At 41.0% G+C, this 27986-nt stretch overlaps 3 protein-coding genes across 5 annotated transcripts in view; 2 read left to right on the top strand and 1 right to left on the bottom strand.

Moving 5' to 3' along the window:
• Positions 1-78: 78 nt before the first annotated feature.
• Positions 79-3894, bottom strand: cmpk2 (cytidine monophosphate (UMP-CMP) kinase 2, mitochondrial). Its single transcript, XM_076299513.1, has 5 exons — positions 3053-3894; positions 2535-2649; positions 2127-2328; positions 1579-1812; positions 79-932 (listed from the first exon to the last, which is right to left on the bottom strand). The coding sequence occupies exons 1-5, from the start codon at positions 3629-3631 to the stop codon at positions 812-814; spliced, it is 1251 nt and encodes a 416-aa protein (XP_076155628.1). The 5' UTR covers positions 3632-3894; the 3' UTR covers positions 79-811.
• Positions 3895-4754: 860 nt separating this feature from the next.
• rsad2 (radical S-adenosyl methionine domain containing 2) lies at positions 4755-8841 on the top strand. The gene is made up of 6 exons (XM_076299514.1): positions 4755-5196; positions 5333-5494; positions 5693-5922; positions 6120-6269; positions 6512-6544; positions 8140-8841. Exons 1-6 carry the CDS (start codon positions 4866-4868, stop codon positions 8302-8304), a joined length of 1071 nt encoding a protein of 356 aa, XP_076155629.1. The 5' UTR covers positions 4755-4865; the 3' UTR covers positions 8305-8841.
• Positions 8842-8978: 137 nt separating this feature from the next.
• Positions 8979-27986, top strand: part of rnf144aa (ring finger protein 144aa) — a 34745-nt gene continuing 15737 nt past the window's right edge. Inside the window, exons 1-3 of one of the 3 annotated variants that reach the window (XM_076299510.1) lie at positions 8979-9064; positions 9455-9723; positions 25582-25732. In XM_076299510.1, coding sequence (XP_076155625.1) covers positions 25598-25732 — 135 coding nt within the window. In that variant the 5' untranslated portion in view covers positions 8979-9064; positions 9455-9723; positions 25582-25597. Of the gene's footprint in view, positions 9065-9454; positions 9724-24444; positions 25277-25581; positions 25733-27986 lie in introns of those variants that run through there. The other 2 variants (XM_076299512.1, XM_076299511.1) reach the window with 2 other exon arrangements.

The following is a 27986-nucleotide window of genomic DNA, read 5'->3' as shown; positions in this document are numbered from 1 at the left end:
TATTATTATTGCACCATTATACAGTGATGATCGTGTTTGTGAACTCTAAAAATAAGAAGTGGAGAAATGATAAAAAGGTCTTACCATTGGCATGTTTATTTTTGTAAGCAATGGTTTAAAAAATCATTCACATCATCTACTATTTAACAAGTGCTGGAACTTATGGAAGGAAAACAGACAAACATAACTCTATAAATGTATCAATCATCAAAACACTGGCCAGACCGACTGCTATGGCCTAAATAATTACGTGCCCAGCGCTGGCTCGAAATCGCCAAATGGCTACCATAGCTCTTAGGCTGAGTTCTTGTCCTCAGTGCCTGGAAGAAAGAGTACAGTGCTAACCTCTGCAGGCTCCTCTGCTTAAATGTAATATAAGTGATTGATGAACACAGAGCTTGAGCCCTTTAGTTTCCTGTGGTTTAGGAATAAGGCGCTGTTGAACACTGCATCCCTGTGAACAGTCAGAGGGTCACACTGTGGATCGCTGCTGACAGAAAATACCAGCGTCCATAATAACCCCCCCTTCTTCCCTCGATCTCATCAGTGCAGCTGTGGAAGAGCCGAACATGTTGTGACACGTCCCGATACTTGGTCCTGATGGGCGCGCTCCGGCTCTGGCCCCCTGCCATGCCTGCACCCCTGCTGTGTGTGTGAGCACCCTCCTCTCAGAGCTGGGGCGTCTGCTGGAATCCAAGGGCGTTTCCACAACACTACACTGGCACCTAGTGGAGCTGAGTGGAACAGGCTCCTCCTTGGATGAGGCAGTGAGAAGTGAGAGAGGCGGAGAAGAGGGAGCGAACGAGCTTGTTTACAAGTGGCATTTGTTCTTCATTAAAAGCAACACTTGCTGGAGCACTTTGTCTGGAGTGGGACTGGCATCCACGATGACGCAGGCTGGGTCCTCAATCCTCTTGTACGCTTCCTCCACTCTGCCGGCAAAAGAAAGAGTGGCATGTGTTACCAACAACTGTGCCATAATTACAAACGTGGCATATTTAGTTCATTTCCCTGCGCTGGGAACAGGGCTAGTAAAAGAGTTAGCTGTTGACAGTAAATCTTTCTCAAATCACTTCCAGATAGTGACAGAAAAACATGTACAAACAACCTGGATGTTTGCCTCGCATATTTCCCAGGCTATGATATTGGGTCATAATTTTGTTTTTTAAACATCTGCACTGGCCCAGGGCCAGGTGTTAAGCAGGCCAGTGTGTGCTTCCAGATCACTGCTAGATTGTCTGTTCACCAGCATCCAATGGAAGAGACCTAAATTAAGCGCTAAAGTGACCACAGGCAGCACTTGACTCTGACCAGTTTAATGGGGCCACACAGACAAGGCAACTAATCATGTCTTCTTTCACCCATTCCATGCCTCCTCCTGAGAATGTAATTGATAATTACTTGTGCTAAAGGGACTCCCTTATGAGTGGCTGGAATGGGGTTTGTGTTGTGCAGTGTTGTGCTGTATGCATGTGTGTCTATGTGTCTGTTATGAATGTGTGTGTGTGTGTGTGTGTGTATACAGACATGAGTAGCTGCCTCTGTGGTTGCTGTGTGTTCTGTGCAGGTTCAACCTACTTCTTGCGGAACAGGTGGTTGGCCTCCAGCTCGGCCTCCTCACGGGTCTGGTCCAGGCCCCTGCCCCGCAGCCGCCGCTGCCTCTCCTTGGGGTTGACGGTCAGCAGCAGGACCAGGCTGGGCCGCAGCAGGTCCTCGGGCCAGCGGTACACCTCCGACCCGCTGGCTGGCAGGTTTCCCACGCCTCCGCCCACAGCTGTAGCGATGGCATACGCCGCCGTACTGTGCCAGTACCTGAGAGTAGACAACATGGCAAGCGACAGGAGGCCCCCGAGGTGAATCAATACTGGCTGCATCACTATGTGGCTGGCACATAGACACCACTGCTCAGGAGCTCTGTTATCTAATAATCACATAAGCTCTCCTCATTTAAAGAATCATTTGTGCACTGATAAAGGAACCAATGTTTGTTCACCTGTGACCTTGACAGCCTAGCTGGCAATGTCATTCGAATCTAATTGTTGATTCAATGCAACATACGCTATTCCTTGTTCCTGTCAGTCCTTATAACTGCATTATACTGCTCATAAATATACACATTTTCTTACCTGTCTACAATGACAGGAGCCTTTGATGACTCCCTGGCTATCTGCCCAGCTGTAATGTAGTTCCCCAGGGCATAGAAGGCTCTGCGGATAAGGGGGGGCTCGCAGTCAAAGCGCGGTCTCAGTGGAGCCAGGCTCTGGGGAGGGGACTTGAGTAGCGCAGCATTCACGGTCTCCTTCAAAGACTCTGTCAGCGTTGTTTTACCTGAACAAACCAAGAACAAAAATCATCTGTGCTCCAAACACTGAAGAAACTCATTAAGTGTTGAAAAGAAAAACAAATTGTTTGATGACTTACTTCTAGCTAAAATGACTCCTTATATGAAGCGGACAATGCAATCATTTAAATGTTTAAGCTAAAGAAACAGACTAGTGCTATTGAATGGAGAATTAGCAATAGTGGCCATGTACCTGTGGCATCAAGTCCTTCAATGACAATTACTGGGAACTTCCCACTCTCACTGGGATGCATTCGCTGATCCACTAGATCCAGAACTGCCTTTGACTCAGGAATGATGTCCCTACACTGCACACAGAGCAAGTCAAATCATTCAGTACGACTCCAAAAGTCAAATGATTCAGTACGACTCCACAGTTTTTATTTTAGTTGAATAGCCATTTAGCGTTCCAGATGATATGTCATTCATGGGTTTCTTTTAAGAAAGCCTTAATCACCCCTCTGCCAGCCAATGAAAAAATGGAAAGGACCAGCCTAACTGTCTCTCGTGTTACTCCTGTTCCGTCCACTAGGGTGAGACATTTCTCTGTTTACATCACACCATCTAAAATCCACAGAGGGGTAGCCCAAGTAGGCTATGTTTAGTGACAAACCTTGTTACGTTTCATTGGTAAACCTCTAAGAGCTACCTGGCTTTGTTTAGCTAGCTGGGAAAATGAAGCCATAACCAAATGGAAATCAATCATCTCACCTCCACCAAAACTTTATACGCGTCTTCGAAGCTGTAAAAAACGTCGTTGTTCATTATATTTAGAACTGAGGGATGAAGCACCGGTGCTCCTGTTGACATGACGCAGTACCTTGTAGACATTTCTGAGCCTTCAGTCTGAGACAAGTGTTGCTGCCAGATCTCATCTCTTTCTTGAACATAAGAACAGATAAACAGTGTGTCCACTTGTAGAAGTTTTTCAACCACCTTTTCTGTGATGGGGCTATCATTGTTGAGTTTTAAAAGAAATCCTTTGATGACCGATTGCTGTACACTGGGCAAGAATGATGACATTTCCATAATAGTGCAATCGGTTGAGGGAATCGATGACAGTTTGTTTTGGAGATGCTCATACAATTTCGATCTCTGAACTCTGTCTTTGCAGTGGACGTGAAATGAGTAGACCTTCCTATCTCCGAATAGTTCTTTTAGTTCCTTTCCTCTCGGGTCCATCTGCCTATCCATGCGCAAGGCGAAATAGACAGGAAGCGTCTTATCACACTCGACTCCAAAAATTCGGGAACACCACTGTCCAATATGGGACATCGTGCGTTTAGCCATCGTGTTGGAAGTTGGCTCCTGCAGACCGTGTTTTATGATGCCAAACTGTAATCGAAACTTTCAGTAGGAATGATATTGGACTCTAAAACGAAACCTAAGGAAAGGAAGAGCTAGGGGGTAAAGCGAAAGTAGCTAGGCTACTTGGGCTCACTCGGCACTTCTGGACAAATTGGGTTCATGTCCTTATTTAAATAGCCTACGGGCAGCATAATAGTAGCTAGGCTGCACCAACAATACATTTTGTAACATAATAGTAGCTACACCAACAATAGTAATATTTTTGTAGCCTAATGATATTCATTTTTAATCGACTTTTTCAGTCCAATTCCAACGCACTGTAAGAGGTGTCTATAGGGACTAATTGTATGCATCTATCGGGTACTTCAGAGAAAGACAAGCGGACGTCATGACTCAGCAGGCTATAGGGTCTACTGTAAATCAGCTTGTCGGTCTTTGTCAAAATTGTGTTTCGATTTTGGTGTTAATTGAGTTGGAGAACAGAAACGCTGCAGCGGTGTATAAAATGATGCTCAACTAGTTCAGCAGCTAGAAATGAATAGACATTCCCATGTCCGCGTAGTTGTAATTCCTTCCTTCGGGTAGGCTATCTGCTATGCAAGGCGAAATAGACAGGACTCCGCTGTCACTCAAGTCCAAAAACTCCATTGTCCAATTTGACATGCGTGGGAAGTATATCTTGGCTCCTGCAGAATGCAGATCGTATTTTATGATGCCAAACTGTAATCGAAACTCGCACCCTAGGCCAGACACTGCACGGGACTCGAAAACGAAACTTAAGCAAGGCTGCTAACTCAGCATGTATAGACGAATTGGGTTCATGTCCTTAACTTGTAAATATACAGGCAGCTATGTAGCCCCAAATGTGTCACAATAAAAAAAAAAAATATGTGCATGAGAATAAAAAACCCTGGTAATACTGTAGGCCTATATATACCCCATAATGTTTGCCATAAATCATAATCAAGCCATAAGTGTTGTGCTTTATAGCCCTAACAGGTTTAGAACCTCTACATCAGAGATAATGGACAATTAGATAAATGACTCCGCAGTAGGCTTAAGTGTAAATCAGCTGACCTGTCATTCAGAAACGTGTTTCGATTTCATAGTTTGTAAACAGAAACCATGCTGCTGTGTATAAAAGGATGTTCGAGCCTGCAGTTCAGCATCTACCAGACTTGAATGCACATAGATTTTAAAGCTCTTCAAGTTCATCATGTTGCTAATAACTCATCTCGCATTTGTAAAGATGCTTTTAAAACTTTGCATCAGCAGCGTCCATGGCATCTTTGGCAGTATTTTGAAGAAAGTGTGTTTCTGGATGGACAAGCAAGTGCCGTCTAGAACAGGCGTAAATGAGAGTGTAAAAAATGAAAGAAATCATGCTGAAAGGACACCGAAAGATGTCACCACGCCAACAAGTGTCAATTATCACTTCACAAGGAAATGCAATTACAAGTGCGGGTTTTGCTTTCATACAGCGAAAACGTCTTTTGTCCTGCCAATTGAAGAGGCAAAGAGGGGATTGCATCTTCTAAAGGAAGCAGGTGAAATGTTTTGTCAGTCATATTTTCATTTAGAAAAATATTACCTAGATTTTTAGAGCAAATGTGTCTGAGGTGCCGAATAAAGTAGCGTAATGCGCAAATAGGCTGCTTATCAATACGTTATATTTTCCCTCAGGGATGGAGAAAATAAACTTTTCTGGCGGAGAGCCTTTCTTGCATGAGAGGGGCGATTTTTTGGGTGAGATGGTGCGGTACTGCAAAGAGGAGCTTCAACTTCCCAGTGTCAGCATTGTGAGCAATGGCAGCATGATCAAGGAAAGATGGTTCAAGAAATATGGTAAGGTGCTTTCTGCACATACCTGCAGGGGGCAGCACATGACAAATCTATGCATAAAAGTGTCACTTGGTGTCTAATTTGCTTTAGGTTTATTCTTCTCAAATAGTTCTAACCTTTCATCAATTTCATGGTGGTTGCATACATGCAAGCCCCTCTGATTTGTCGCAGGAATGTGATCAAAGTAATTGTCTGTTTAAGGAAAGTACCTGGACATTCTTGCCATCTCCTGTGACAGCTTTGATGAGGACACCAACCAAGTCATTGGCCGCGCCCAGGGCCAGAAAAGCCACATTGACAACCTGTTCAAAATACGGGAGTGGTGTCAAGACTATAAGGTGGCTTTCAAGCTCAACTCAGTCATCAACACTTTTAACATTGATGAGGATATGACTGAAAACATCACCCAGCTCAACCCTGTGCGTTGGAAGGTAAAGATGTTTTCATTTTCCATTTTATACAAATATACATGATCAAGTCCTCTCTTTAGACTACAGTCTCGTACATCACCTGGAAAACATACCATTTGCATATTTATATACAGTATACTTTCTAGAACCACTTTTAATGCCCAATAAACACCCATGTAGGCCTACCTAATAGGTCATTCTTATTTTCTCTCTACAAGGTGTTTCAGTGCTTGTTGATTGACGGGGAAAATGCGGGAGAAAACAGCCTTCGAGAAGCAGAACGATTTGTTATCAGTGACCAACAATTTCAGGACTTCCTTAACCGTCACAGCAGCATCAAATGCCTGGTTCCAGAATCCAACGAAAAGGTATGTACATTGTGCTGGGGTGATATAGACCATATATTTTAAGTTAATTCTTTTGGATTGATTAAATGTATACAAGACACATAGTTACATACCATAGTTCAAGAAAGTGCAAGCTATGCCATTCTACAAAATGAATATGCAGCAGTCAGTGAGGAAAAGAGAGCTTACGGTTGTACAAGCCTGCTCAAAATACTCTACAGTACATAGCTTTGCCCCCCTAAATCCATTTTTTCTTCTTTTAGATGCGAGATTCCTACCTGATTCTGGATGAATATGTAAGTGAATCCAACTGCTGAGTTTGCATTAGAGTGCATATTGATATGCTATGCATACAGCCATGTCAGGTTATATGAAATATTGATCTGTTCAGTAAATATTTATTCTGATTGATATTTGGTGCCATTCAGGACCTGAATTTCAGGTTGACATTATCATTGAGTACTTCAGAATGAAAAAGGTCTGAGGGAATAGCATTCATAATGTATACCAAGCATTCTTCACTGGGTGTCCAAAGGGTCAGACATTTCTACACTGGTGCAATTAGCAGTAAATGAATTGTATAATTACAAATATATATAATGAAGAGTACATTTGGAAAATATACTTTATACATATAATACATGTAGAATAAATGTTTTATTATTTTGAAAATCTTACTGTAGAGCAGTGTAAATAGTCTATTTCTTGTTCTGAATGCAAAGAGATGTAGGCTACTACTTCTGTACTGTATGTTCCGTACTGTATGCATATTTCCATACCCACTGGACAACCTTGTTGTAGAGGGTCGAGACACCACTCTCTCAGGAGGGTACTGTCAGAACACCTGCTGCCCTCCAGGTTTCCATTTTCAAATGAGCCAGCTGTATACAGCCAGTGCCAGCTTGATTACTGAGGTTGTGGTTGGCAATAAGCCTGGAACTCAGAAGAGTGTGCTGTAAGAAACACATGCACAATATAATATTTGTATTTAAAGTACTCTTTCCCTGGACCAGCACTGGTCTTGCATAAAGACCTGAGGTGAGACACATCTACAGGAATAAAATAATTTATATAAGTATATATACTTTTTTGATCCCGTGAGGGAAATTTGGTCTCTGCATTTAACCCAATCGGTGAATTAGTGAAACACAAACAGCACACAGTGAACACACAGTGAGGTGAAGCACACACTAATCCCGGCACAGTGAGCGGCGCTCGGGGAGCAGTGAGGGGTTAGGTGCCTTGCTCAAGGGCACTTCAGCCGCGGCCCACTGGTCGGGGCTCGAACTGGAAACCCTCCGGTTACAAGTCCAGTGTGCTAACCAGGCCACGGCTGCCCCAAATGAGGGGGATCAAGGGTCATATTCATTATATATATATATTTGGATCAGGTCATATTCATTTTAGTTAATTTCCAGCCACTTACAAGTAGAAAAGACCACATGAGAAGGGTAGGCCTACTGTGTTTGAAATACGGATCAGCAAATGAAAGGCAACATAGTCAAATAAAAAAAAAAACATGAAAATAGGAACCAAAGAAGCTCAGAAGCACACCCAGAGTAGAACATAGAAAGATGAGAAATTAGCCTACTAAATGGAAAAGTACAGAGTCAACTGGCTGTTAATATTTGTGATGGTCTTAGCAGTCTCATTTGCAGAGATGAGAGGATGACAGAGTGAAAGCCTATGTGCCAGTGGGTCATCCATGAGATCAGGTGGCAAACTGTGATACACCAGTTTTCTCAGATAAGGTGCCAAATAATGAATGTCACTTGCTGGCCTGGAGACAAAGAAATAGAAACCCGTTCCCTTTGGGCAGAACAATTTTGTCCTTGAACTGATATAAACATTGAGATGTTGACATTTCCATTACTTAATTTCCTTGTTACAGATGCGGTTCCTAGATTGCCGAGAAGGGCGGAAAGACCCTTCTAAATCTATTCTGGATGTAGGAGTTGAAGAGGCTATCCAGTTCAGTGGATTTGATGAGAAGATGTTCCTGAAGAGGGGAGGGAAATATATGTGGAGTAAAGCTGATATGAATCTCGAGTGGTGACTCCGTGTTACCAAGAAAACTAGACTTGCTTTGTGTTGCCTAGGTTTATGTTACTGTGGTTTTGTTAAGCTTGTCATATTCAAAATGATAATTCTATTTTTGTACACATTTTTTTGTATGTACACATTTTTATTTTTGTAAATACATCTCTGTGTAATTTGTGTTTTATTCACTTTTAATTTATCAGATAGCCTAATTATATTGTTTTCGCATTGCTATGCATACAGTGTTACTAAAGTGCATAGCCTAAATATTTTTGTATTTTTGTAAATACATCTCTGTAATTTGTGTTTTATTCACTTTTAATTTATCAGATAGCCGAATTATATTGTTTTGGCGTTGTTATGCATACAGTGTTATTAAAGTGCATAGCCTAAATATTTTTGTAAATACATCTCTGTAATTTGTGTTTTATTCACTTTTAATTTATCAGATAGCCTAATTATATTGCGTTGTTATGCATACAGTGTTATTAAAGTGCATAAATGATTCTGTGCATTATGCACACTGGGAAATAAATAAGTAAATATATTGTTATGGTGTGTGTGAACATTTTGACAACCTATGTATTTAAATATATATATATATTTAAATACACCTCTTGGCCACCAAGTGGCGTAGTCGGTATTTTTATTAGCGATTTTCTAGCCTCTGAAAAATGCACTCAGTCTCCTGCAACAGCAATCTCACACAAATGGCGTCTTTCCAGTGCGTCGCACCTAACAGCTGATTCTCCCGTGTGCAGGATTTCAAGGGTTAGGTAAATGCATCAGATTCTCCGATTTCACATTTACACAAGTAACAGTTGTAACTGTAAGTAACAGGCGAGCGACGCCTTTCTCACAGACTAAAACCTAGCGTTTGAAAATAGTCTTTCAAAACAGTGCATGTGTTTTTGTTAGCCTTCTGATTTGGAAGCTAGGCAGTCAGCAGGCTAGTGGTTAATAACAAACGCATCTCTAAAGTAGCAGTGCTACAAGGTAGACGGAAAGGTGACGTTAGGTAGCCAACTAGCTCACGATAGCTGTTAAGTTAGCCTACTCACTGCTTCTGTTTTTTTGCTGTTCACTTAACGTTAGCAGCTACTTAAGCCCAGGCTGCCGGGACTTGTTTAACGCCTCCAGCTCACAATGTTGTCTGTTCTCTTTAGGTGAGACTCAAATGTCCGATTTTGTCTCAGAGCTGAATCCATGGTGCCAGGAAGTAGCCACCGTTTGCACTGCAGCTCATGTAAAACCTGCCATAATGCCACTTAAATAGACAACGTTAGCTAGCTTACTGAGCTAGCTAGCGACTGCTGGCTGGCAAAGAAGCTGTTTACCTCAACCAGGTCTCCAAGACAGCTAGTCAGCGCACCAAGGAAGTTAAAATTGCAAGTTAACTGTATTAACTGGGGCGTCCGAGATCACTCGAGGCAAGGTAAGTTGTTTCTTTATTTCACCCTTGCCAGTAACGTTAACGTAATTTTCTTAGAGTCCATTAACCACACCTGAGATTGGTCTAATGTACGCTAACGTTCTATCTTTGATCTTTTGTGAGATGTTCTTTGTGCTGGGGAGCATAGCACATCTTTAACCTTACCTCTAACGTTAGCCGATTTAATGCTATCATTAAGACAAATTACAGGTGGGTTGTCGGAGCTACCTAATGGCACGGATTTGGCAATGATCTGGCGTGCATCCACGCCCACTCAAGCAATAGGCGAAGTTATGGAACATTTGTAGGCATCATTGCGAAGTGAATAATTTTGTTGACATGAACGTTGCTTTACTCCGGGGGAACAGGGGGTGCTCTGGTAGCTTTGTACACAGCCACAGCTATTGTCTGAATAGGCATAGGAGCAACTGGAATCCACAGTCTTCGAGTTAGGTTGAGATGCAGGTATACGCAAATTGAATATGTGATCTAGCATACCGCTGCCTTTTGGTCTCATCTAGGTTTTTAGTGATGGAAGGTGGTAGGCCTATTCAAATGTAGAAAGGCTACGTGAACGTTGTATATCTAGAAAAAGAGATGGCTATGAGTCGTTGTATTCATGGGTTTCATCAGGTCCCTTTCCACAGGTGTATACAATCATGCACATTGATTATAAATGCAGACTGCATGGTGCTTGATTAATACACCTGTGTAAAGGGACCTGCTCATGAAACCCATGAACAGCAGTTTCAACATTTAGGCTAAGGGACTGTACGATATTTACCGGGGGGGAGGGCCTAAGATAATTTTTTAAGCCTTAGGGGAAGGCCCAGGAGAATTTTTTTGGCCTGGGGGGGAGGGCCGAGGAAAATATTTTTTTCCTGATCCATGATATTTTTTCCCCCTGATCAATGATCCGTTTTCGATATTTTAAAAGGTTTGTAGGCCAAAACATGATTCAAGTCCAAAAAGTCGCAACGCTACCTGCAACCCCCCTTGTAAGCTTGCAGGTCACCCGCGGTTATGAGTCATAAACAAAATATTTTAATGATATTCGGGTCATTTGCGGGCGGGTCAGTTAAAATTAATTAAATATATATTTTCTACAAATAGGCCTACTTAAAATATCACGAAAAGGCTAGCATCAATACAGTAAAGCATCAATACAGTAAAGTCAATAGTAAAGAAGCAGAAGACGCGAGTTAAAATAATAAAGACACCCCTTCAGGAAAAGCGATAGGCCTATAGGCTATGGGAAATATTGGGAAAAGTTCTTAAAGAAGATGACAGTAGTACAGGTTATGGTGTATGTAGGCCTACTTCTTGCGAAGCCATTTAAAAGTATGACAGCCAAAACGGGCAGCCTGCAGGAATAAATGTTATGGCACAGACTAGGCTACACAGCCATATCTACCGGTAGGCTATAGGTTCGCGCATGCATAAAAGTTATTAGTTCGTTGTGTTTGTGACTTTAATCAGTGGATGTGCTTTAGTAAAGCTTTGTGCTTCATTCATAAACTAGTTCTTACGCTAACGTTTTGACCAGCAATGTATCTCTCTTGCCTACCTTGCCTCACCATTTCTGTTTTCGAAAGAAAGATGTATGTCCATGGCCTTCAAATCTTATGTTCTAATCCTTGGTGGTTGCGTGCGTGCTTGCGCTCTTATTCTCATTCTCTCTCCTGCGCAAACATTATGTCCTGCATGCCTACTGCGTGTAGTTCTACTGCATAAAGTTTCGCAAATAAATTAGTTTGTTTTACAGAAATGGCCTACTGTCACACTGCATGCAGGCTATAACCAAAAGCACACATTTTGTAAATAAGCGGGTCGGATCGCGGGTCTGGTATAATTTTGTCCTAATTAATATTCGCGGTCCAAGTTGCGGTCGGGTTGATTAAAATATCGGGCGACCGCGGGCCGCTTGTGACCAAACTCGCGCAACACTGTGTACCCGTGTGTGTGTATGTGTGCTTATGACATTTGCTGGCCGTTTTAAACGAAACTGTGTGCCATGACCATTTAGGCTGTATTGAGTCTGTAAGCCGTCATTATAATTTTATAATTTGTTGTTGCATATAGTGAAAATGTCTTCAGAATAATTGAAATGAACATAAGCAGGACGAAAATGGACAGTGTAGATGTCCTTACCTATTTAGGCAGCAGCTCAAATGTCTTATTTGCCACATTGTTGTTTGACAAGAACATCATGCAAGCTATTTGTCCAAGTCAGTTGTCAAACATGATGCAATTGTAAATTGGCTGATATTTAATTGATCTGTCTTTTAAATGTGATTTGCAAATGACTTTATAATCTAGGCTATGCTTTACTTTATCCTAACATTAGGCTATGGAGCAGCACATTAGGTTAGCAAAAAATAACCTGGGATGAAACGCCTCTCACTTCTATTGTGAGTTAAGGTATCTGAGATTGACCTGATTAAGCCAGCCATGTCGGTAGTACCACTGCAAGTGTCTGCAAGGCCAACCCTTTTTATCACATCTATTCTTTATCACATATTATAATATTGGCACATAATACCCCTTAAATAACATCATTACCACTAGTAGTACTTCTACTATGATACTGCTGTGTTTAGCAAGTACTAGTTGCTGGTGTGCTGTTGGATAGTATGAACCTGCACCTTGCATGTTATTCTGTCCAAGACAGGCAATATTAGCCTACCAGTTTTCATCAGTCCCCTCAGCCATTGCAATTTGACTTTAAGTTGCGATGAATTGTATCGCAAGCTTCTGTCCTATAGCCTGGAGCACCCTCTCATGAGGTCTTTATCAGGCTTGTAATCGTGAAGTAACTTCAGTGTGTCTGTGACTTGGCACAGTTAAAAACCAATGTGAAGTTTGAAGAGTGCAAGTGTGGCTAATACTTAACCTAAATGTTTAATGATTCCTGAAATGTTTATTGCTCAGTAGAGCACTTTGTTTAATGGACTGTATCGAGGTAAACAATATCTGCTTGAATTGATGAGAACACAGCCACACAATAGTGATTGGCTACAATATTTAGACGTGTTTTCCACATTTTGTTCTCTATTGGCATAAGAAAAGTAGAGGGAAGTATATTTTTAATTACTAAAAGATATAGTTGTAATTTATTTTCCATAAGAATTAGGCTGTGCTCAAGGCATGTATGATGGCTGTGTGTTTACCTGGTGGCAGCCTAATGACCTTCATTTAAACTGTTCATTCCATTGCACATAAAAGTATTATGAACAAGAGGAAGGCGCTTATCAGGGGATAACAACAAATGAGCAGAGATAAACACAGTGGGGATGTGTACTTATGTAATTTGGGCCGGGAAGGAGATGAAAACATTGTGGTTTAGATAAGCTCATTACTCTGGCTCATCCGAAATGCACTTGCAGCACTATGGAGGGTTCAGCATAGAGTCTCCACCTTCCTGTTTAATGCCATTTCAATGCACTACGTGTCCCAGCCTTTGAATGAGAGTGCTCTTAGCAGAGCAGGCTTTAACAAATGGCTGTTTAAGCATCAAACACAGGTGAAGGGGCAAAGCATTTTATGTTTTTTTTTTTTTTTTTTTCTATTCCCCTCATGCATAACCCTCAGAGACTGACTCTTTTTTCAATTATTATTTAAGTCAGCTGAAATGGTGTGGAGTACAACTACCATGTGCTTGCCTATGGATAACAAATAAAAAATGAGACTGCAAATGGTGGAGTCTGTTTTGTGTCTGGCATTGAATGGCTTTATAGAAACGGTATTTAAATATTGAAACTTCTCCAAAGACTCCTTGGAAATACAAATTGTGCTGATTCAGTGATGGGTGATATCAAGTCCAGTGTCATTTATTTTGTCAGTTATTGTGCTTATGTCTCCATGGCATTTTATGACCTTTAATAATGAGCTGTAGCCAAGGCTGCAACTGAATGTCAGCTCTATTCTAAACCATACTGTTAGTCTCGGGCAAGATGTCATGACTAGTAGCACAGGGAGCCATATGCTCTCTCTACTTGAAATATGGTTGCAGTATTATTGTTCAAGTAACCACTTGCACTGGCTTTAAAAATAGCCAGGCAAGCAGAAGTACAAAAAAATTCCGCACTCTTCATCCCTTCAGTTCCTCTTCAGCCTCTTCAGCTCCAGTTCCTGTTCAGTCATAAGATTTTTGTTGATCTGTGCTTAGGCTACACCATCCTCAGGTCAGATTGTACACCCGTGCTCATCTCTCTCTCTCCTGACTCACAAATGAGCAACCAGTGGATGGCTGTCAGGGTTGCTCATTTAGATGGAGATGAGTCCGATACCAAAGAGGGCTCTTTAGGCCAGTTTGGTCCCCTAGCCAGCCGTTGGTCTTCAAATGAGAAATTTGCAGCAATTTAGACCCAACTGTAGCTCCCCTCTACAGGACTTTTAGCTGCTGCTTGGTCAGCAAGTAGATAAGCGTATTTGGTGAACATCAAAATCTCTCATTTTAACTCGAGCACAGGTCATATTATTGTTTGCTGGCTTTTAAATCAGTTCAAGCCTTCATGTCAGACATGAAGACGACAGTTAAAGGAAAACTCCACATAGGTCTCTGTTTCTTGAGGTCACCGGTACGGTACTGTACAGCACAGTATGGCTGGTACGGGGTGAAAAAAACCCTGCACAAAATGGGTGCTATCTAGCTTGAGTTGCTGCAGCAAATAGCTAGAGCAGCCATGCAGATACAGTGCTACACTCTGGGGGCATGATTTTAAAAAATCGTACTGACAGTACTTGATGACCATAAGAAACTGAAGTCTTTGTGAAAAATTCGCCTGAGTTTTTCTTTAAGATTGATTTAGGTGTCGATCAAAGAGTAGCAATGTTTGAGACTGGTAATGCCATTGAACATTTATCCTTGTAGTTTTAGTTGTCTAAACACTGCATAACCTTTTGTTTGGGTTATCGTTATTTTGGCAACAGCCTTCTGGTGCGTCTAAACAGTAACTCATGCAGTGATGTAACACCATCACAATCCTAATCAATGATCCACAAGAAGATGGCATGCAGCAGATATCAAGCATTAGCCCCACAAGAACTCTGCAGAATACCCATGAAGCAGGCATTGATACTGTGAATCTAATTCATTAAGGCATAAAAATCCAATTGGCTGCAGAGTCACTCAGTTGAAAAAAAAAATAAAACCACTGAAAATACTGTGGAAAATCAGGCCTATCCACACTGTTTGTACTTGACTTTGATGGAACAATTTTCTAATACGGTCATGATGACGAAAGCACCGGAGTCTAGAGAGAGATGGGGTGAGGGGCAGTGTTGAAGGAAAAATGGCTTGAGAGTGAAAGAGAGGTCAAACTTGATTGTATATTTAAGCAATAAGCCCCGAGAGGCTGCAGGTTACACTGATTTTAGAACAGCTAAGGGGTGTTGTTAGGCACGACGCGCAAGCGGAGAGGAGTATGAGACGAGGGTTGTGAAGTAGAGGAAGTCAAGGGTGGAGGGGGTCTAAAAAGTGACCGTCAAGAAGTAGTACCCTGTGTCAGAAAATTGAGAGCAACACTGGACGATGGGTAAAGAGATGGAGAGAGATGGGGAGCTAATTATGCACAGTCTCCCTGACAAGCCAGGGTGAGCTTGGTGTCTCTGAAAGCACAGGAGCATGCCACACTTGTGAACTGAACCCTTTGAATGGAGGAGATTATATAATCTGTATGGTCTGAAACAAGTCAAACCAGGGGACATTTGGAAGTCTGAACAGACAAACTATGGAGATTTTTTAAGGGTCATTTTTTGGGAGCTGCCATTATTATGGGCAGTTACCTCAGCAAAATTACTATTCCACCCTTGGAGGAGGATGTGCTGATCTGGCACTCAGGCTGCTTGATCTGGGTTAAGAGGTAAGGCTGGGCTTCAGATTAGTTTCAGTTTCTCAGGCCAAATTTAAGAGGGAGTAGCAATCAAGACTTGTTTCAACAGATCTGACAAATCAACAAAATTTATTTCACTGTTTTTGTATAGTTTTATGTAGGATATTCCTGGTCCTGCCCTTGAGTGTGCATATGATTCTGTCAGCGAAATACCATTTAACTTGCTGGAGGAAGTAGAATGGTCCACAGAGGTTTAGTCAAAGATTCTATAGTTAACTTTATCAACCGTCTCTGGTTTAGTGTTCCATGCGGAATGTTCGGCCATGTTTGCCTGAAGCTGCTTTCAGAAACTTAGATAAGGGCCAATATCAGACTATCATTAGGAAAATTCTATGTAACTACATTGATCAACTACCTCATTCTGCATCTTTATGTGAACCAGCCTATTTCTCAAATTTAAGAAGAAGACACAAAAACAGGAAGCTGTAATCTTTTGGATCTCATCTGTCTGTCATGTGCAGTGAGAAGGATTTTAGGCTACTTTGACTTCATGTCAAAGAATTCTCCGCAATTAGTATTGACACTATTACATAGGTTGAGGGAGAGAAAGTCATGTTCTGCTGTAGAACCATGAGCAACCACAGATAAGACACCGCACAACCACGAGATGCTGCTCATTGCACATGTCAATAGGAATAATCACTTGGAGACTGTCTGTCATGTCCTCTTAATTTTTTCAGATGCAAGTGGTCAGCCACAAGGCTTTATGGGAGGGGAGCGTCTCTTTAAATGTCATGTTTTTTGTGATGAGAGGCTTGCTTTAAATTTACTACCTGTAGTGTTAATCTTCTGTAGAGGAAATGAAGGTAAAGGAACCAAGCTTAATGTAAATTTCAATATATAGAGTGATCTGAAATGTGGGTGAAGACTGAAGACTTTCCTTGGGAATGGTTGAAGAACTTGTTGCTTGGCATTCTGTGCTATGTCCTTTTATAAGCAAATTGCTACAAGTGTTTCTCACAGTATTGTTTATGCAATGTGTTGACTGGTGTGGTTAAATGGCATCATGTGACGGCACTGTTGTGGTGGGGAAAATGCCCTGTGTGTTTTTCTTTGTGTTAGCTCGAGGTGCCAACACAAACTTAATTTTGATTCATATGATTCACAAAAGTCTCAGTTTTTCTACAGGCTAAACCAATGCTAATTTAGCTAATGATACATTTTAGTGAATCATCTTTGGTTAAGCAATACAAATACAGCCAGAGGCAGGAGTCTGCTTGCCCCTCCCCGACATTACCTCCTACACACGCAAGATCCAGAGGAGTCAGCAAACACCTCTGTGGAGTGTGATGCAGACAGGGCTCAGGGCTGGTAGGTTTGGCAACATCCCAGATTATTTGCCAAAAAGGCATGGAGGAAAGGGTAGATAATGTAGGGTTGGTTCTTAAGGTAGCCTCTCTCACCAGCACCTATAGCCATGGCGGTTAAACTGGCTAGAGACGATCCACACTCCACCCACGGATAGTACAAAGACAGACACGGTATTTCAGAGCGTTGTGCAAATCTGGATTGCGGGGAACTTTGTGACGCCTCATGCATTCCCAGGCAAAATGCCCATGGCGCTGGAGGACAAAAGGTGATTGTGGCAGGCTGACTGACGGCCGGCCAACGAGTCTGGGATCCTGAGAGCTGGGAGACAACTGCCAGAACCTAAGGACCTTGCACGCCCTTTGGGACTCCTGGATATGGGTCAGCTGGCTGGAGGGGGGAGGCGAAGAGTTTTTGTAAGCGCATTTGCCCCACAAATATTGACATTCGAAATTGCCTTCATATTCCACATTGGGGGAAAAAAAGAAGTGCCATCCCATAAATTCATTAAGCAGACACCGTTATCCATAGTGTCAACTATATTACAAGGAATTACATTGTCTCGGGAGCAACTTGGTGTTAAGTGCTTTGCTCAAGGCCACAAAAGTGGAAGCCGGGAATTGAACCCACAACTTCAGGCTACTGCACACTAGCCCAGCTCCTTAACCACTACACTACCACGACCCCACATCTTTGCTGCCATAAGTACCCCACCGTGACTTTATTAAAGAATTATCCTTAGTGGCACTCCCTGTAATATCATCATGCCATGTTGTGGGAAGGGTTGCTCAGCAACTGCATAACAGTTTAATGGAAGTGTATTCCATGCACAAACCCATCAAATTATGTGTCATCTGTGAAATCATCGTTATCAATAGAAGCAATTGTTTGTAGTTTCTGTGGCAGCCAGAACCGTTTACATAGCACCTGCGTTTTGTTGTGTTGTGTTAGCAGTAAGGCTAATTGATGTTGATGGAGGTCTTTACAGAACAATTAAAGGATCCATGTATGGTACCCATACGTAGGTATGGAGTTGCTAGGTTACAGGTACGGAGGCGAGTCACGCTGCTCCTGCCATGCTAGCTACTTAGTGTATGACTGCTGAGGAACTCTAGGCTGGTAGCAAAGTACCATGAGAGTTCTAGTTGCTATCAAAAGTCCAGCCAGCTGCTGATATGCAATCTCCTGCACTCAGATCTCACTCATGACTTCAGACTGATCTGTGTTTCCAGAGCTCTCTAGACGCCCAGCAAGGCTACCGCGTTGGTCTGTTAAATTACACCATGCTGTGTGTTGTTCACATCAAGAGATCATTGTGCATGGACATTTCAGCTGGTTAAATCTGACCAATGAACTAATGTAACTTATGGATTTTATTTAAAAAAAATGTTTGTCTTAATTTCTGTCAAGTGCTTTGTGTTGCACTTTGTGCCTGAAAATGCTCTATATTAATGAACACTTGCTTACTTTCTTACCCTAAAAACAATTGTCTCTTTGAAAGATCAACTACCAGGATCAAAACATGTTAGAAATTGCCTTTCATGCACCACTTCATATAATGATTATTGTCTTGTAATTCCAGGTCCATGTCCACCTTATGTAAAGCCCTTGTACTTATTACTGGCAGGGGGTTATAGTTTTATTATGTCTGTCAACATACAAAAACATTTCGAGATTTTATTTTAGAACATGAGTGGACTATTGGCTTTAATGGAAGCCTGCACTCTTTGAGTGCCATTCTTAAGAGTGCAACAAGCAGGGGTCTGCTCAGAATCTGGATGGCTCCATTAGGTCATTCTGCACTCCAAGTTTCTGTGGCACTAGTAAGTTGTGGCGAGTCTATAGCCTTCTGGCAGGAGGCCAGGAGTGACCTTTGGAAAGAGCAAGCCGGATAAAGAACAGAACTGACACCTGGGAGAGGGAGGGCAGGCCATGCCATGGGGTGGGGAAGCAAAGGCGACATCTGTGTGAGGGTATACCACCATCAGAGCTTACAGCATGGTCAAACACGTGACCGGGAAACCTCAAACTCTGGATTAGAATAGCCTAGGTCCCCAGCTACCTTATGTTTGCTGAGGGCACTCTCTCAACTGAAATGCTGAGCTGTATCAAATTTGAAAAGGTCACTTGTCAGCACACCCCATGAAATAACCGAGTCTGTTGTGCAGGTCACTGGGGGTCTTTTTCTTTTGTCACATCACAGGGATTTGCTTGGAGGTGCAGTCTTTGGCAACATTCATTGTCTTTGCTTCAGTGAGAGGTTGGAAGAATGTGGTCAGGATTCTATTTATGAATGTCCAGTTGGAAACAACATATGCAGGCATCCAGATGACTAAAATGTCCAGGTGACTAAAATGGTTGTTAGTATGCTTACATTTTTTACGACGATTTCCTTCCCTGTCAGTCACCGTGTCCTTCAGCAAATTGATACAACATCAGGTCCCACACCAGGTTAAAATTAAGCGCTACATGGCAACTAAAAAACTCAAACTTAAAACAGTAAGGTATAGTAACATTTCTTAGAAATCATTCAACCAGCAACTAGGCAACTGTAGACCATGGACTAAACAGTCATCCGTTTCATGTGTCATGTACGCACATTGACTGTTTGACATGGCCGTTTGTGGTTGAACCTGAGAATTCCATGAAGTTAGTGTTAAGAAGTGATTACTATAAAGATGACATAAGCTGTCAAGTTGATTTCTCTCTTTTCAGATCATTACATTGTTTAAAAAGCACACAGCTCTGTAGGGCAGCACTTCTACATTTACACAGTGGGAAATCTAGGCACCTCTTTTATTAGATCTCAAGCTGTTTTTCATGAATTTTGAATCTTACTGATCATCAATGCTTCATTGCAACCTTACTTGCCATTCCACGCAGTACATTGGTTTAGAAATAAGGAGATGTGGCTTGTTCGTTTTCTTATGAGCCAGAGCAGTCGTCTCTGAGTCCCATGCTGCACAGCACTTTATCTTCACAGCATGAATCCTCAGCCACTGACCTCCTCATGACACGTTTTCCTTGTAAATGCACAATGTTTCCCTCCTAAGGGGTAGGTTTTAAAAGGAGAAGATGATGGTTTCTGCATTCATTGGCATATTTACACGTGCTGTGCTGATTATGTTAAGCATACGAATGTTAGATGTTAAATATGTAAGGGGTAAACACATTCCCTAGAGTGCTTTGATAGCCTCAATCTCAGTTGGAAAAATGTATAGAAAAATAACATGTCGGGGTAATCTGTGCCCTTGTTGGTTATAGGTGTGCATTCAAATTGAGCAGATAACAGCCTAGGTAGATTATAAAATGGAGGTTACGTAATCCCTTTGATAGGGCATTATGTAATTACACTGAAAGCTGTGTGACTAGGATAACATGAAAGCTGGTGGCTTCCTTGACCTGTCGCTTTATCCGTCACCAGCAATGAGGACTATTTGGTAGCCCAGGTTGGTACATTTTGATTCTTTGAGACTTGACCGTTAACTCATAATTTAATTTCAATGTTTTTCAGGTTAAGGGTTGTGAGTTGTTTCACTAAATTACATTCCTGGTTGAAGAGAAGTTTATTGTTCAGATGAAGCAAAAAGAAAAACAGCATCAGCGCTCGATGATGTCAGTTGTTTATCACTATAGCTACAGCACTGTGTGAATGGCATGTTGCCATGGTGCCTCACTATACACTTTGTTTTCTAAGAGGAAAGAAGAGAAAATGTTACAGGAAGTCTAAGCTTGCCAAATTGTATGTATATAGGGCAATGCTCATTTATGTCATTCCACAATGTTTTTGTTTTTCCTGCAAAAAATGACTTTCAATGTAATGAGATGCTTTGGCTTGAAAATTCCTAGCCTGGCTAACGTCAGACCTCATCTCATTGAGCGATTTTAGACATTCATTTTCTCGTATTTGAAACGTGGTTTACGAATGCCCAGAGCCGTTTATTGGGCGCTACGAATGTCTATCAAATGCATCTGGGTCATTCCGTGTGAAATCACCCAATTTCAGCGCAATTTGGCAGGTGACCCTCTCCGAAAAAATCTGAAAAAAATCACAGGTGATTGTAGACCAAATCCATGCATAGATCTTAAATAGTATATCTGTATAACTAATCGTTGCAAAACTACAGCCCTTTGAAACTTCAAGTCATTTTAAGCATTGTGGTGAACAATCCTTTTTGGTCAACTTCCAGCATTATTGGCTCTTTTGGTATTTCACACACATTAGTGAAACTATGTGAATAGAAGTACATTTTCCTGTTGAATTAAAATATCCAATCGGATCAGACGTATCTTGTATACTTTCCCCTCTGCAAAGCTCTGAAAATGGCTATAAATTCATAATGTGAAAAGACATCATCACCTTTGAGGGCTTCTCATTCAAAAAGTATGTGACACAAATTCATCAGATTGTTTTCCTACACATATATGTATTATAAGGTCCTGTCCATGCATTAACTTTGGTTGTTATCATTTTCATATTTTCAGAGCATTTTTTTTAAATTGGGCTTGATTTTCAAAAAGCCCGTTTTCATCTTCTCATTTCACCACGTGGACAGTTAACAGGATTTTTTTTAATTTTACCATATATCATTCTGTATGTGAGGATCATCTGCCCAAAATTTGGGCTTGTTGCTGAGTTTCTTCATTGAGATAAGATTTTTTTTAAATATTGTCGATAAATCCACTGAATTTGTACTGGATCTGCAGTACCACTTTGCACCACATGTGGTGCTCTTTTAATACAATGGAAGTCAATGGAAGAGTAAGAGAGTCACTTGTTTGCTGCACATATCCAATCTAAACACACAGTTTATGGTTCATAGTTGAATTGGTCCAAATAATTATTGCAATATGAACAACATACTACTCATACATAAATCTTATTTAGAGAAAATAAACTGATCAAATAAATTATACACACATAAGACTGACTGGTCATCATACATGCAGCAAGAGGATTTAGCATAATTACCATCTTTGTAATGAGTTTTCTACACCAGCTTCAACCTATCAGTGCCTATGTGAGCACTTTAATAATTTCTAGCCAGCTGGTTAGGCAAAGTCTATATTCATCGTCATGCTTGGGATGCAGTCCTCTGTGATACATAGACAACGAGCATCAAGATGGAGATCAGTGTTTTAACAAACAATCAAATGGGTTTCTAAAATTCATTTCATCAAGGTATTTCACTTGATGAAGATGACCATGTGTGTTTCCATCACAAGTATTCATAACAAGGTTTGAGGACTCGTGGATCCAAGAGGCATTTGTAAAAAGATGATAAATCTTTAGCATTGATTTTTCTGCATCCGACAATGCACTGAATTTTAGAAACCCCTTTTTACTTGAACCATATGAACCATAAACTGTGTGTTTAGATTGGATATATGCAGCAAACAAGTGACTCTCTTACCCTTCCATTGACTTCCATTGTATTAAAAGAGCACCACATGTGGTGAGACAAGTGGTACTGCAGATAAAGTACAAATTCAGTGGATTTATAGACAATATTTGTAAAAAATCTTATCTCAATGAAGAAACTCAGCAACAAGCCCAAATTTTGGGCAGATGATCCTCACATACAGAATGATATATGGTAAAATTAAAAAAAATCCTGTTAACTGTCCACGTGGTGAAATGAGAAGATGAAAACGGGCTTTTTGAAAATCAAGCCCAATTTAATAAAAATGCTCTGACAATATGATAATGTTAACAACCAAAGTTAATGCATGGACATGACCTAATAATCCATACATGAGTGGGAAAAAAATCTGATGAATTTGTGTCACATACTTTTTGAATGACAAGCCCTCAAAGGTGGTGATGTTTTTTCACATAATGAATTTATAGCCATTTTCAGAGCTTTGCAGAGGGGAAATTACACAAGATACACCTGATTTGATTGGATTGTTTAATTCAACAGGAAAATGTACTTCTATTCACATAGTTTCACTAATGTGTGTGAAATACCAAAAGAGCCAATAATGTTGGAAGTTGAACAAAAAGGATTGTTCACCACGATGCTTAAAATGACTTGAAACTTCGAAGGGCTGTAGTTTTGGAACCATTAGTGATACAGATATACTATTTAAGATTTATGCATAGGTTTGGTCTACAAACACCTGTGATTTATTTCAGATTTTTTGGGAGAGGGTGACCTGCCAGCCACTGGGTGATTTGACACGGAATGACCCATCTGTACGTAGCTCATAACGGCTTCGGTGTGTCGTCATCGTCTTGCTGCCCTCCCTCCGTTCTGTGATTGGTCCCCTAACTGAGGCAAAAATTCGCTCCATGAAATCCAGGCTGCCTAGCAGTGTGAGCGTAAGGCAGCATGGGAAAACCCAGGCTAGAAAATTCCAGGAATTCTGATTGAACAGTTAACATGGGTTCAGTGTTAATATCCTTTCTAAAGAATGACATTTTTGTTTTCTTTATGTACGAATGAATATAAAAATTAAAGTAACATTATATCCTATAACATTATAATATTACATCCTGATGTGAATTAATACAATTCCACTTTTAAACTTGTCATGGTTTATATCATGAAGTATTATTTAAATATATTTTGTGGTTTGACTTGCTCAAAGATAGTCCTCAAAGATACAAAGTGACTAAGTTGCTTAAAATATTATAAGTGGTAGGGTCGCATACCACAATATCTTCCAGTTGTGGTGATGGCTATACAGGGTTCCCACGGGTCATGGAATTTCTGGAATATCATGGAATTTTGGAAAGTCTATTCCAGACATGGTAAGTCAGGGAATTTGATCATTTTTGGTGCAGTCATGGAATATCAGGGAATTTTGTTGCAGCAGTTTAAAGCTTACTTGCCAAAATATATTAATACAAATATATTTCCACGCAAAATTGGTGTATATCTGGTTATTAGCTTTACTGTTTGCTTGAGTAGCCCACCTTTGTTTATTCAATGTCCATTTATTCATGTCCCTCCCGCTATTAAAAAGTACGTAAAAGATTCTTGAATGCTACGCGGCTGCTCTGAAATCATTGGTCGGTTGTACCATTCATTATATAGTAAGTCATGGAAATTAAGGTTTTTTGTTAGGGAAAGTCAGGGAAAAGTCATGGAATTTTACATTTGATTTGGAGTGGGAACCCTGGTTATAGCTCACAAAATACTTATTTTTTTATATTGAACCGTGTTGTAAAATAGGTAGTCGACAGGTATGAACAAATATTAGGCTAGCACTATCAGAGAAGTATGCCTATAGATTTTCACCTGTGGTCTGGAATTACGTAAAGTAGATATAAAATTGAATTAAGAGATTAAAAGGTGCACTCCTGGAATGTAGTCTAGAGGTCATTCAAAGTTGTAATGATGCTAAGATGTGGTCAACAATTAATCTGTAAAAGATTAACATGCACAGTGCCACTTGGTCTGGTTATTTTTTTTTATTATTATTTTATTTTAGATTGGTCTGGTAAATTGAGACGTACAATTAATGACCTCTTAGAATGTAAAAAAACTGGCAAAACGCTTTTTTGAGTGGAAAGATTATATGACTCCTTAATCAAATGTGACTAATGCAAACCAACCTGGTGAGTTGGAGTTCTGAGAAGACTGTTTTGACAAGATCTTGGGAATATGCAGGCCCATAGTCATCCTCAAGCTCGTTGCAACAGAGCCCACTTGAGTCAGCAGGTGTTACTGCTTGTGGCCAAGTCTCCACACTAGTCACACAGGAGCTGAATGGGGTGATGGAGCTGCAGACTGCATTGGCTGGGATCCCATAGGCAGCCTCGTCAGAGCCTCTACACCGCTTGGATAGAGAAGCTTCACAGTTCTTTTCAGACTGGTGACAGTGGGTCCAAATAGTTTTTTAGAGGGAGTCCTAGGGGAAATAATGTTACTGTTGGCTGTGTACTTTTATTTGCTGCATTGCAACACTAGGTGGGAATTTTAGCTTTTATGACTGTAGGTGTGTGTGCTAGTGAGTGTGGTTGGCAGGAGCACAGGCTCTGACATGTCACAGGAGTGTGAGAGACAGGAGGTTGCGTACCATGTGAAAGTCCTCTCCACACCTCAGTCTGTGTTTTCATGTGCTTTCTCTCCACAAACACTGTTGGTTCAACCTCTCCTCCACCCCTCCTGTTGCCTAGCAGCTAGCTGAGAGTTAAGACACTGTTGACTTGCCTACACAGGAGCACTTCCTGTAAACACTTCAGACATAAGCTGCTCTGTGTCCTGCTGGGAGGCTGTGAGAGACTGAGGGGATTCTGGAGGGAAGCTGAATATCTGAATGTGTAGCCTTCATTGGGCCTTCATCAACCCAGCGACTTGACTTGAATCAAAAGTGGTCTTGGTGCTGTGTGTTTGTTTTTGTTGGTTGGTTTGTTTGTTTATTTTTGTTTTATCAATTCAGTCCAAACTGTAATGGAAGAAATTGAAGGATTGAAGTGGGAATTTTTTTTTGTGGCTTGCAATTTTGTGCATAAGTATACCGGGTTGTTTTAGGATTGCCTTCATAACATTGTATGGACTCTTAACTTTAGTGAAGAAGAACTTTTTTTTGCTCCTCGTGTTTTGTGCCGTCTTTATCACATTCTCCAGCGTTGAATTTCAGTCAGTTGACACAGCCATGTGAAAGTTGTAAGCCCAGGGATTTACACTTGTATTTCTCTCATCTTTAGCTCCTCACCTGGGAAAATGACCACAGCCCGTTACCGGCCCACCTGGGATCTGGCCCTGGACCCCTTGGTGTCCTGTAAGCTCTGCCTGGGAGAGTTCCCCCTGGAACAGATGACCACCATCACACAGTGCCAATGTGTGTTCTGTACACTGGTGAGTATCCCAGGCACCACAGTAAGATTATGAAGATCTTCTGACAAGCATCTTTATTATTTGATTGCCTAGCAGTGAGGGTCAGCTGCTCAGGATCACACTGTGTTGGCTAGCTCTGTATTGGAACATTTCTTTGTCTTTAATACTCAGGGTTATCGCACAATACTTGTCATATAGTTTTCAATATTGACTGACTCGGTTGACACCTTCTCACCAGCCAGTACCAGAGTTTTTGTTTAAAATGTAACCACATACACTACTCACAAAAAGTCAGGGATATTTGGCTTTCGGGTGAAATTTCAGGATGAACCTAAAATCCACTATAACCTTTACAGGTGAACTTAATGTGACCTTCTCTAAATTTTTGAATGCGCATGTCCAACAGTTCAGTGTTTTAGTACTTTCGGTACTGAAGCATTAATTCACTATTAATTCACTCGAAAGCCAGATATACCTAACTTTTTGTGAGAAGTGTATAAGTACATCACACATACAGTAGCTGGGAGACTTGGCTGGGAGTAACAGGTATACATCATCTACACATGATCATAGACCTTTAAGACACATTTCTGGACCTAATAAAAAACAATGTACTACCTTCAAAATGGTGTAAAGTGCTGCCTGTCATTTTCCATTTCTTTTGGGTGACTTTAGACCCCAAATTTCTAAATTAGATTTCTGCTTACGCTATTTGAGATGCTGTACAAAAAAAAAAAAAGAGCTAATCTGATCTCTGAGTTTGTTGGAGAGCATGAGGAAAGCCTCGAGCGGGATCTAATTTAACCATAAAAGTGAGTTGGCTACAAGTGTGGTGAGGCATTTGGCATTTGCCTTTCCCCCTCCTCCCACACATGGCAGCAGTAGCACTGTGAGGGAGGGTGGAGGTCACTCATCTCTGGAGGTCCTGAAAGGGAAAGCTTCTGCAAACATTACTCATTAATGCCTATATTTATTCTCTTATTTATTTGTGTGTTTATTTATTTAGTGATTTATTTGGGGGGAGGCTAGTTTGAACGATCAACTGATACTGTTAACAAACTCATACTTAATACCATTACATTTTATAGTCCTGCAACAGTATTGCAAGGTGAAGAAATGGCTTAGGCCAGCAGTGAGCTATTTCTGCTGTGTAGTGTTTTTTTGTTTGTTTGTTTTCTTTTATTCAGCAGCGGGGTGCTTGCAAACAGGGTACATACTCAGCCAAACAGTTTGGATTTGATGCAACCTGCCCGCAAAGCAGCAAAATGTTGGCAACAGTTACATGGTCATTGCATTTATCTGCAGTGAAATTTGTCAGTATTTATCACGTCCAAAAATAATCTAATACGTATCTTTCTATGTTTTCTGGACATTCTTTAGCAGGTATATCTGAAGTGTAAAACACACTTTATATAGTCATGTGCAGCATACCAAAGCCAGCAGGCACTTCTAGACACTACTATGGGATTTCTGATCATACTAGCTACTGATTTATTGATCTGATTAAAGTTAGGGTCGGTCAGTTTGAGGAGCAGAAAGTAGATATGTGTTTTAAATGTATCATGTTACATGTTACTAGATTAAGGCCACATAAGAGTGATGAATAGCTGAAGCAAACTAGGCTAATCTGCCTTATTAACGCGATGAGATTTTGCTCATCATTTAGATTTTAGATAACTGTACAATGTCTTAAATCTGATTAATTCACTTGGTATGAATATTTATTTAGTGTTACTTGACATTTCAGTTAGAGCATCCCTGCTCTTGATTTGGCATTAAAGTTTGCTGACTTGGTTTGGGCATTTGTAATGCAGGCTTTTGTGTGCCTGTTGCACACAATTTCTTGCAATGTCTACGATGGTAGTGGTTAACCACTGCCTGAACTGTAGTTTCAAGTTTGCACAACACAACATTTCTGAAATTTTCACCGTTCAATGTACTGTAAACCAAAGGCATGTCTGTGTTAGATCATTGTGTTCGATCATGTGTTAATCAGATGGCCCCATAGACTAGAGCAGGGGTGTCAAACATAAGGCCCGGGGGCCAGATCAGGCCCGCCAGCAGGTTTTATACGGCCCCCAAGATGTTTTGGGTAAGAAGGAAAAATTAGAAAGAAAAGATATTCACATCCAGCTCTCTTCAACAATTTGTAATAAGCAATTTCTGTGATAAATTGATTAAACCTAGCACTACAGACCATCCTCAGGAAGGAAGAGGCCAAAAAACTGACATGGTAGTAGGGTGTTTCAAGAGAGAAAGAGCAGGATATGACGAG

The sequence above is a fragment of the Alosa pseudoharengus genome, unplaced genomic scaffold, assembly GCF_046254945.1.
Source record: "Alosa pseudoharengus isolate Yale_2024_CS ecotype anadromous, Long Island Sound unplaced genomic scaffold, YU_APseudo_1.1 YU_APseudo_1.1_scf_22, whole genome shotgun sequence".
Taxonomy (NCBI): domain Eukaryota; kingdom Metazoa; phylum Chordata; class Actinopteri; order Clupeiformes; family Clupeidae; genus Alosa; species Alosa pseudoharengus.
Note: the sequence above shows the minus strand (reverse complement) of the source record. Positions and strands in the feature narration are given on the sequence as shown.

Excerpts from the sequence above, each read along its gene's own strand:
- cmpk2 (XM_076299513.1), bottom strand. The coding sequence starts at position 3,631 with ATGGCTAAACGCACGATGTCCCATATTGGACAGTGGTGTTCCCGAATT. Across the intron at positions 1,813-2,126 it reads GCTCCTGTCATTGTAGACAG|GTACTGGCACAGTACGGCGG; the intron begins GTAAGAAAATGT and ends GTCTACTCTCAG. Across the intron at positions 933-1,578 it reads AACCACCTGTTCCGCAAGAA|AGTGGAGGAAGCGTACAAGA; the intron begins GTAGGTTGAACC and ends TTTTGCCGGCAG.
- rsad2 (XM_076299514.1), top strand. The coding sequence starts at position 4,866 with ATGTTGCTAATAACTCATCTCGCATTTGTAAAGATGCTTTTAAAACTT. Across the intron at positions 5,495-5,692 it reads AAGATGGTTCAAGAAATATG|GAAAGTACCTGGACATTCTT; the intron begins GTAAGGTGCTTT and ends TGTCTGTTTAAG. Across the intron at positions 6,270-6,511 it reads TTCCAGAATCCAACGAAAAG|ATGCGAGATTCCTACCTGAT; the intron begins GTATGTACATTG and ends TTCTTCTTTTAG.